The sequence below is a fragment of the Hippichthys cyanospilos genome, chromosome 1, assembly GCF_059441005.1.
Source record: "Hippichthys cyanospilos isolate Australia breed blue-spotted pipefish chromosome 1, RoL_Hcya_1.0, whole genome shotgun sequence".
Lineage (NCBI taxonomy): Eukaryota > Metazoa > Chordata > Actinopteri > Syngnathiformes > Syngnathidae > Hippichthys > Hippichthys cyanospilos.
The window spans coordinates 13,526,641-13,537,718 of NC_142369.1; the positions used below are offsets into that span (position 1 = coordinate 13,526,641).

Sequence of the window (11,078 nt, forward strand, 5' to 3'; positions counted from 1 at the left end):
TTTATTACTGCCACTTAAAAGTAATTAGCTACATTACAACATTACTGTATTTGAAATGTACTGCACTAAACTACTATTGCATTACTTTTATATTACACTCACCACCATAACTGGAAATAAGGATTTGCCATTCTAAATGTAGCTCATTACGCTCATTACATATCCAGAACAATGTTGGCTTAAGCATAAATCCAATAAAGGTCGCAGGCTGGTGCCTATCCCAGCTATTTTTGGGCAGTAGGCTACACCATACGAACTGGTTGCTAGCCAGTTGCAGGGCACACAGAAACAACAACGACAACAAAAAAGAATAATTACACACCCACAAACACACCACAGGGCATTTTGGACTGTCCAATATACCTACCATGCATGTTATTTATAATGTGGGACGAAACTGGAGTACGCGGAGAATGGCGTGGGGTCCATGCAAACAAAATTGTTGCATATGAAATCACAAAATTGGAGGTTAGGGGGGTATTTTTCCAACTTGTTCAGCCTTAATGTATGTAATAACTTAATGTGAGACAAAAAAAAAAGTCATGAAAACAGGTTTTGATGCCACCTTATCACCACTTGGATTTATTGATTTCATAATCAGTGTATTAAATTACAGTTTTTCTAGTACAGTGGTTCTCAACTGGGGGTACAAGTACCCCTAGAAGTACACAAAGGCACTTTCGGGGGTATGAAAAATTTTAAAATTAATTAATGTTTTTTAAAGCTGTGACAGGAACAGTGCTTTTTAAAATTCAAATTAAGAGAAAAATTTTTGGAAAATGAAGCAACTTATTGATAAACTGTGTTATGGTGACAAAATATGTTTTATGCTATTATTTTGTTTTGTTTTATACGGCTGTATACTGTCATGGGTGACACAGTTTTCTGAAAGACAAGCCAAAAACAAAACACATGATGTAACGCTACAAATGTAGTTCCAAAATGTAAAAAACATTGACACAGTTGGCACAGTACTTGTCCAGAAATCCTTTGCACTGGTTAGAGGCTACTTGGCTGAAAAATTATTTCAGAGGGGTTCATAATTGAAAAAGTTTGAGAACCACTGTAATGGTCAGTCAAGGCAAGGCACAACCTTTTTGGCAAAATAACATTCCAAACAAAGCAGGTTATCTTTAGACTTCTCTATGGACCATGAAACACTTGTTAGGGATGCATCTGCACCTCATTTGGTCATTTTTTGCGCTCCTCAATCTGTTCCACCTCACTGGACTCGTCCACCACTTTGCCATTGACCATTGTTTGGGTGACCACTTTGACGATCTTTCTGGTGCGCACATCAGGGTCTTCTGAGAAGCATAACGTGTAGGTTATTGAATTTAAGATTTTATATAAATTGTAATTCGGTACTCATTTATGAAACAATTCTAGTCATTTTGGGACTTACTTTTAGGAGGTGGAGGTATTTCTTTCACCCTGCAGGACAAGAAACCAGTCAAAACCATTTTTTTCTTTTCCTTATCACCAAAATAACTCCCTCACGCTACTACAGTTAAAAAAAATGTTCTTACAGCTCCTCTCCTTCCAACAGCTTCCTGTAGGTGGCAATCTCCATCTCCAAGTTCTGCTTGATGCGCAACAACTGCTCGTAGTCGGTCTTGTGGCGTTGCATGTCCAGACGCAACTGCGACAGCTCATCCTCCAGCTGCACCAATGTCACCTGCAGGCGCTCCATCTCCACTGAATACTTGTGGGCTGTCTCCGCCAGATTGCCCTCCAGCACGCCCACCTAGGAAATGTTTAATCCAGGTAATAATCTGTAATAGTGTTGTACTCCTGGGGTTTAAGAATCAAGCCTGGCTGTACACCCACAACGGTGCAAAACACTCGGTACTCTTTTTTTTTTTTTTTTTTCAATAAATGTGCCACACCGGAACGCCTTGCACAAATCTGCAAAAATAGCAACAATTAGTCTAGTCTGCCCGTGCATAGACTTGGCACAAAGTGCAAATAACGAGCCCTATGCGTCACTGTGAATATTCACTAGTGGCCTCTCAGTAAACACACATGGCACCAACTGCCAACACAATATCATCATTGTGATTAATATGTTTCACATGCGTGTGCTGAGCAAACACTAATCATCGGCAGTATGAAGTCTCCATGGAACATCGCTGCACTACTCAAATTGTTTGGATGGTGTGGATGTCAGCGTACACCTTTTTACAGTAGCTCTAGTGTCTAACTTGTCATAATGATTGATTAAAGCTCAGTGGATGTCACCAGGTGAATACATTTTGTGATGCTACTAATACAAAGTATTGAGAGCTTCAAAAGGCCTTTTAAATGCCACCCGAGTTAGGCTTTGCACCTCAGTGTTGCTGTTAATTTCACACATTTTTGTGGCGTACTTGCAGTAAAGCTCAGTCTGGGGCTCAGAAGTTCGCAGAAGACAGTGAGGGGAAAGGGTTAAAAGCAGTTTTACAAGGCAAGCTTGCTCAAAACGCATTGGTCGGTGGTTACCTGCTTGCGAAGACTGTCCAGCTCCACCTCAAGTGCCTGCAGGAAACGTCGTCTTTCGCTAAGTTCGCTTTGGGCGCAGCGGAGTGCCTCGTTGCTCTCCTTGACCTCCGACTGCACAGCGTCCAGCTACATGCACGTGCACATACACAGCGCATCACGTGGAATCTCAGATTATATGACGTATAGTGGTGACTGATTAACAAATTAATTGCAATCAATCACTTACAGTCATAGATTTGTTTTTTAATTTTTTAATCTAATTTTTTATCTCTAATGTTATGCTTTCGTTATGATAATTAGATAATGTTTTTTATGCATCTGGCTGCTGGTTGAGTTGTTGGGGTTTGGAAAACAAAGGTCAATCAAACCTAAAGTAGGCACTGATTAGCTGTCATTGTATTTGGCATAACCTGATAGGCTCCCTAGGAAGACATGAAAATGGAAGAGCATGTGAGAGTTGTCAGTCCAATTAACAGTAAATTTAACTTAACGGCACTTTTAATAAAGTTAGATACGTATGTGTTCTTTGTAAGAAGGAAGTTGATTACCACAAGACCAACTAAAATTTGGGATACCACATAAATGCAAAGCCCCCAGCTGCAACTGCAGCCACAGCTACAGCAACTTTAGAAACAAAGACATTATTGTAGCGAGCCATTGGAAAGTTCTGACTAAACATCCCATGTTTCAGCAAGTCTGTGACAGATTAGACAATGTTTTATTTTAATGCTAAATTCTAATTGTTTGGTGATTAATAAACAGTAAGGTTGGAGCTAGCGCTTGAAACTTGTCTCAAATACAGCAGAAAGTAAGTGGGTACAACTGCATCTGTCAAAGAAAATAAATGACTGAAGCCACTCTATGTTTTATATCAATGTTTGTGCTGCCACAAAAACCCAGTGTATCTAAATTAAAACTATAAATATTAAAAAAATATATCAACATTTAATTCTTATGTGAATTGCTTTTGGCACACCTCAAATATACTGCATATAAAATATATAATGTGTATTAATTTACTGCCAGTGTTTGTTAAAAAAAATACACGTGAAGAGGTCTGGAAAAAAAATCACATTATTAAACAACAATATTGAGGAAAAGAATGCAATTTGATTTTTTTTGTCATTATTGTTGAGCCCTATCGCATACATATAAAAACTCATACAAAAAACAACCTCTTTAAAAAAAGTGTTTAGAGGCAAGAATGTACAACGTTTAGCACAAGCCGACTGACCTTTTTGAGGTACCAGGCCTCTGCCTCCTCCTTGTTCTTACGTGCGATGCCCTCATACTGGACCCTCAACTCAGCCATGACTGCACCCAAATCTGGGCCCTGAGCGGCATCCACCTCCACGTTCACCTGCTCGTTTGCAAGGCGAACCTTCAGGGAAGTTTTTTCCTGAATAAAACATGGAAGAAAATCTCAAATTGACCTTGATGCACTCTCACTCACGCTTCTGAAAAACATTTGTGTAATTTTTTGTCTCGTCACAGTACAACACTGCAAGAAGACATCCTACATAGTGGTACTCATAATCATTTGCGGCACAATAGCTTTACTCGTCAGCACGTCCGCTTCAATATTGTAAATCTTGGCAGTTCTTTGCGCAAAGAAAGGTTTGAGCAATTCTATCCTACGCTGAAAACATATCATCAAGATAAATGAAAACTTAAATGACTTCCACCTGACTTTTATCAAATAGTCAACTACAAAATAGCCTTTAGTTTTTAAAATCCACGTGCATGTACATGGGCACTTCAAGTGCATTTTTTACGGACTGAATTGCATTTTTCATAGGACATGTCATAAAATCACGATGACATTAGATTGAGGTATTAGTAGAAAGTGTTTTGGGATAATACAGTAGTTTGCCTGCCTATGACTGCAAATATTAATAAAGGCAATTTTGATGTATTTTTTAAATACCCAAGTCGATAAAATTATTCTCACTAAAAATGTTAGCACTAATATAATACAATCTTTTATTATAAAAAAGACCTTCTTCAAGACAAGATTCCAACTTTTCTCAAAATATGTTTTCCCTCAAAATAAAACCTACAATGCAACTTCTTTCTCATATTCAGTGAGCCACCGACCAATGTGAGGATTTTTTTTTCTTTGTGGTGCGGAGTATAACTGACAAATCTCTCTCTCTTTCTCTCTCTCTCTCTCTCTCTCTCTCTCTCTCTCTCTCTGAGTGTGTGGTTTGCATCTAGTCATGTATTGCTTTTGCCCTTCTGATTATCAAAACAGTTTGTGATCATAGCTTGGATTGGAGTACTGTATAAAAAATATTGTAATGATTAATAAATGATTAAAACACACAATTCTTTGGATAAGGTCAACTATTATTTTCAAACGTTTGCGAGTCAGGATATGTTATTGTGTCTTGACGACTCCCCTTACATGCTGGAGGCTGACTGCCCCCGGGTGGTTATTCTTGCATTGTGTGCCTACTTTTCCATACTTGAAGGTGTGGTTTTACGCACTTGATGTTTTTTTTAAATGGTTTGCTACTCTCCAAACATTGGAGGTTTGTTCCAGCTGTGTCACCGATAGCAAAAACAAACACAAGAGGAGACTTTTACAGCCGCTATCACCATAGCTGCGCCACACACACGTCTTTGTATTTACTGGACACCCCCCTGGCAAAATACAGCTAGCAACGTCGTACTATTGCACTTCATAGATGTTTATCACCTCGTCATGGTTTTTCTTGAGGAAGTACAGTTCCTCCTTGAGGCTGTCCAGGTCCCCTCTTAGAGTGGCAATGATCTGGTCGTGGTCAGACTTGGCTCGCCTGAGCGCCTGGCAGTCACGCTCCACTGACTGACACAAGGCAACCTCCGCCTCCCACCTTCACAGACAGAAATAGCAGAATAATCTCAATTTGAAGAGATTTCATATACTGTACAGTAAATACTCTATATGTCAATTGACTGGAGCAAAATAGTTATGCTGCGTGTAAGCTATTGTTCTCTTATTGATGCACCAGGCTTTAGTGGTATGTGATACAGCAAGCTTTTGTCTTGAGCGGATACCAAGTAAATGCTGGATCAGTATCGCTGATACTAAGGCACACTAAGTTATTTACATATCACAATGGAACATATCGTTCTCTTACGATGTATCAGATTCTAATGGTGTAAAGATTTGGTATTGATGTTATATCATGTAAAAACATGGTACTGTACTGTATTGCCAATACCAATATTGATACAGATGTACTAACACCAACCCCTAAACTAACGGTTAACACCATAAAGAGATACTAAACCATAAAGAGATACTAAAACCCCGATACCAATTGTAATACTAATACCAATGCTGATACAATTCCAATACAATACTTATTAGTATTTACCATCTAATCAGATTTCCAAATCTGAATGCATTTTCTAAATGTCCTAACAGAGTGTGATACTGCAAAATTTGATATCACAAAAACAATTAAATACTTGGACAAATATCATTGTTACCCTTTTTTCCCCTCAATTTCTATGCCTTTGGATTAATAATTAGTCAAGAAACAGGACAGAATTTGGGCAAATCAACCGGTGAATACATTTTTGTTGTTGTTCAGAAACGTAGAGCGAATTCCCATATGCTTGGATTTTTTTCCCTTCAGTAAAATTCTTAAAAACATGACTCTAAAAGTAATTTAGAAACAGAAATTTCAAGTCAATGTTTTTTTCCCCAAACTATTTAAAAATAAAAAATAACAAAAACTATTAACCTATTACTAAAACAATCCTTTTGCCATTCTTGGTTTACTTCCTTAAAGCACGACCTATGGAATGCCTTTAAAATAGCAGCTTCAAACAAAATTGACAACTTCATGTATGATTTCAGCCATCGATCCTTGAAAACCTCTTTTGCAAAGTATCATGGGAGTTCAATTCTTGACACGATATTTGGTGAGGAGACTTGCGAAAGTGTCGACACAGATCGAAATGTTTCAAATGGTCGCACTCGGCCGCTGTCACTTCGCACGCTGGCGAAAAAGTCGTTAATTTACGCCGCTTGGCAGTCTGGCACTTTAGTGTGAAGACGAATACTGTATGTGTTTGTGCGGGTGTGCGTCTCACTTGACCCTGAAGTCGTCGGCCGCCAGCTTGGCATTGTCAATCTCTAGCATTATGCGGGCATTCTCCAGGGTCCTCTTCCTAACCTGAGGGAACCACAAGTTAGATTGGTTAGTCACCTTCATCAAGCAATGGGAAGAACATGACTTTTTTTTTTTTTTTGGTGGGAATCTGGATCACACATCATTTATTGGATTTATTGAATATTAAATGTTTGTACCTGATGATGTAGGTAGGGAAGTAGGTCTAAAAGTTAGAAATACTGCATCATGGGTAAGTAGGTTACTACATTGATTGGGTTGTTGATAGTTACTTTGATAAGTTGGTAGGTCGGAATTCAAGTAAATAGGTAGGTATATACAGTACATAGGTTGGTTTGTACCTACATACATAGTTACAATATCTTGGTAGGTGGTTGGGTTTCTAATAAGAAGGTAGGTAGTTAGTTCAAAAGGTCGTTTGTTGCATTCATACATACACGTGTAAGTCTGTAAGTACGACGTTTGGTAAGTAGTTGATAGGGTAAGCAGTTACATTGATAAAAGGAAGGCAGGGTAATAAGAAGGTTGGCACGTTGATAGTTATGTAGGTTACTTGGGTAGGTAGGTTAAATACATGGTTGTTAGGTAGGTTGGTTAGGTAGAGATATGGATTTAGGTAGGTAGGTTAGGTAGTGGTAGTAGGTAGGTAGTTAGGTTGGTAACTGTATGTGTTGTTAGGAAGGTGTGTAAGTAGGTAGGTACCGTATTTTCCGCACCATTAGGCGCACCTAAAAGCCTTAATTTTTTTTAAAAGCTGATGGTGCGCCTTATAATCAGGTGTACCTTGTATAGGGATCAATATTGAGATTAGGATTCATAGATGGGGAATGAAGTGATAAAGTCATTTTTACCTGTTTCTTTTGTGTGTTTACAGTTGAACAAGGGTGGTCATATTGACATTGAGTTATTATGCTATTGAGAGTTTAGAGTTATTATTTGAGTTATTATTGTTATTACTTTGAGTATTACTATATTGTGATTGAAAAAGTGTTAAAATATGTTCATTAATTGAGGGTGCGCCTTATAATCCGGTGCGCCTTATATATACAAAAAAAGTTTTAGAACATGTCATTAATTAAGGGTGCGCCTTATAATCCGGTGCGCCTTATAGTGCGGGAAAATACGGTATTTATTCTTCTAGATATAGATATATTATAAGTAGGTTTTGTCCCCTTTTGTGTTTTGTGCACGGGGAGCTTCCAAGGCACTGACCTCCTGTCCGATGGCATGCGCCTGAGCCATCATGTTGTCTACATTGTGTCCCTTGGGCTGCCTCTCTACCATCAGCTGCTTGATCTTCAGCTCCAGCTCGGCGTTGGACCTCTCCAGAGAGCGCACCTTGTCCAGATAGTTGGCCAAACGGTCGTTGAGACCCTGCATGGTCTCCTTCTCACTGGCCCCCGCGCCCAGCCCATTCAGGGAGAGGCCAGCGCCCAGCAGGTGGAGCCCATTGCCCACTGATACGGAGCGCGACAGCGAGAGGGTGCCGGGCATGGACGCGGCGGGTCTGGAGCGGACGCTGAACCGGGCACCGTCCCTCACCGACATGCTGGAGAAAGACGGCTGGCGCACGGAATAGCTGCGCACAGACAGTGTTGAGGCCATCCTCCTGCGGTTTCTAGACAAACAGGCTAGGTTCACTACTGTGCCTTTCGTTTGAATAACATTTGCCTACCAACTCTATTCTGAAAGCCTAACCCTGAATTGGAACTCGGTGATCAGACCCTACCAATTGCCTTGACAGCCTATTTTAAAACACTACGTTGAAACCTTAACACTGGCTTGAAACCCTGATTTGAGGCAGACAGTAACAGAAAACCCAAAACCAGACTAAAACACAACTTAAAACCTGCACAATGACTTACAAACTGATTTTGAAAAACTACTTTTGATTCCTAAACCAAGGCTAGAAACCGTAACTGCATTCTCTAAACCCTACCCGGAAATTCTAATGTGAAACCCTAAATTCAAACCTTCCAGAATACTAAGTAGAAACCCTCTTTTGAAACCCTATTTGGAAACTTTGTTTTAAAAGATTTAAATTAGACCAAAGTCCAAAAAACCCTAAAACCGGCTAAAAACCTATTCCTCAATTAAAATCCCTACCCTGGTTAAAAGCGGTAATCCTGTTTTGAAACTTTACTTTGAAACCCCAAATATTTGATGAAACACTTCCCTTTACAACCTTATTTTTGCATCCCAACATGGATTGATACCACTTTTTCCAAACTTACTGAGAAACCACAACTTTGGCTGGAAACAATATTTTCAAACTCTAACCCTGGTTTAAAACCCTACTTTAACAACCCTAGCTCAAGCTTGAAACCTCATTTAAAAAACATTACTTTGAAACTCTGACAAAGCTTGAAACTTGAAAGCTTGAAACCTATAAAACTTTATTTTGAAAACATGCTTTGAAACCCAATTCTTACCCCTATTCCCGAAACCTCTTTGAAACTCTAACCTAGGCTTATTTCAACACATTACTTAAAATCATTTGAAACTGTTTTCAAATCCTATTTTAAACCCCTAATTTGAAACCCTACCACTGACTAGTAACTATATTTTGAAACCAATTCTGTCTGTATGAATATTATAAAACATTTTTTAAGAATTTTTTTTTACCAAACTTACCAAACACCGTGAACAGTATGTTACTCTAAGACACCCCTTTAATGCTAGTTCTATTTCCATTATTTTCTCAATTTATCAGACGTACCTGATTGCTGGATCTGCGAATCTGCTCGCTCTTTTCCAGGAAGCGTCCTGGCCGTGGGAAGCGGGGCTGTTCAGGTGAGTGCGGCTGCACACGATCGCCTCTCTGTCCCTTAGGGTGGAGACTGCAAGGTAGAGGAGGGGGGAAGAGCAGGAGGAGGCGGCAACTCGAAACCCCAGAGGTAGAAAAAGTCGCTTACCAACAGGCAAGGAAGAATAGTTGATTGTGAGCCAGGAAAAGAATGAATTGAATTACAACTAGATTGAAATTTGCAGGAAGCATTTCAACATAGAGATAATGCACACGTGTGGACTACTTTGCCTCTGAACTAATCCTCAATGACAAAATTTCTCAGTACTTAAGTAGAAGTACAGATACATTGGTGCCTTAAGAAATCCTTGATTACCTATAGAAATAAAAGAAAATGCATTCAATCCATTCCAGCCTCCCTGAAACATTTGTAGTTTTTTTCTAATAAAAAAATAACATTGTATGATATTATGTGTTATAAAACTATACAGTAATGCTAGATTTACATAGATTTAAAAAGATTAATCAGCTTTTGTCACACTCTCGTCCATCTCAGTGTACAGTGCGCTGCTGCCATTCTCAGACACCGGGGGCAGTATAAGATAGATGGACAGCTTTACGACACTATACACGGATGACTGTACGTAATAGACTTCCCACATTTCGTCAATAAATTAAAATGATTGAAATTTTCACCTGACCAGGTGGTTATCCAAAGCACTCTTGCTACACAGACCCAGAAATTGAAGTGAAATTAAGTGAAAGCGACTAGTTTGAAGTCTATTTTTCACATGACATCCACGAAGATTGAAAAAAAACCAAGCCTCTTTTAACAATGTAAATAGTTGAAAGTACAGATGCCTGTATTCAAACGCAAAGGCAGTAAATATATAAAGTCAATGAAATTATTCATATTTAGACACCTAGACCAATGTTGAAAAAGCAATTTAAGTGCGGCAGCAGGGTATTTGTACTCTCACAACAATGGGCCGACAAGATGGGGACGTGAGAAGCCGTGGCCCTGGCGATGGGAACAAAGGCTCCAAAGAATGAGAAGAAAGCAAAGACCCCTGAGAAATGAAAGGGCGTTTCCCATCTGAAGTAGAAAGCAGGTTTTGCGTGCACAAAACTCACACGCAGCCATATTGACTCTTCCACTGTATGTTCGGGCCGTATTGACTTACATTTCCTGTAAGCTATCCCTCGCCACAAAGCATATTTATCCACATGAAAATTTTTGACCAGACTGGATTCATCAGTAATCTACTACCTATAATTTACTGTATTTAACTATATTATATTACATTTATATGACAATATAGAAAAGCAACAATTTAAGCATTTATTTTCTCAGTTCCATGCAACAGCGTTAGTAGTAATGTAATAAAATGGTTTGACTTGAGCTCCCGTTTCATAAACCACACAAACATTTCGACATTAAGTTTTTCTACTTTGCGAATGTCACATGATCAAACCCGAACACGGGTGACCCAGGATCAGTCGATAGGTGAACCTTGACCAAATGTGATGTAATTTTCAGTCGACATTAAGTGCTCAAAAATGGCCACTCCATGAGAAAGATAAAAATGGGTGGATTTTGCGGAACAATTAATATTCCTCAAATTTAACATAAATCAAAATATGTGTACAGACTTTAGACGAATAGGACCACATAAAACATATTCATGTTCTTAGGACCTAACTTTCACTTTAATAATTTTTAA

The 11,078-nt window shown here is 39.0% G+C and overlaps 1 protein-coding gene across 1 annotated transcript; it reads right to left on the reverse strand.

The window, feature by feature from the left end:
- Window positions 1–633: 633 nt before the first annotated feature.
- krt1-c5 (keratin, type 1, gene c5) lies at window positions 634–9,389 on the reverse strand. Its single transcript, XM_088418266.1, has 9 exons — window positions 9,328–9,389; window positions 7,821–8,226; window positions 6,571–6,653; window positions 5,183–5,339; window positions 3,716–3,880; window positions 2,482–2,607; window positions 1,530–1,747; window positions 1,406–1,434; window positions 634–1,307 (listed from the first exon to the last, which is right to left on the reverse strand). The coding sequence occupies exons 2-9, from the start codon at window positions 8,211–8,213 to the stop codon at window positions 1,192–1,194; spliced, it is 1,287 nt and encodes a 428-aa protein (XP_088274392.1). The 5' UTR covers window positions 8,214–8,226; window positions 9,328–9,389; the 3' UTR covers window positions 634–1,191.
- Window positions 9,390–11,078: the final 1,689 nt, after the last annotated feature.

What these genes read in the sequence shown, in the direction of transcription:
- krt1-c5 (XM_088418266.1), bottom strand. Translation starts at nt 8,213, where the DNA reads ATGGCCTCAACACTGTCTGTGCGCAGCTATTCCGTGCGCCAGCCGTCT. An exon ending in CGCATGCCATCGGACAGGAG is followed by an intron (nt 6,654 to 7,820) that starts GTCAGTGCCTTG and finishes TGGTTCCCTCAG; the next exon opens with GTTAGGAAGAGGACCCTGGA. An exon ending in TGGACAGTCTTCGCAAGCAG is followed by an intron (nt 1,748 to 2,481) that starts GTAACCACCGAC and finishes AACATTTCCTAG; the next exon opens with GTGGGCGTGCTGGAGGGCAA.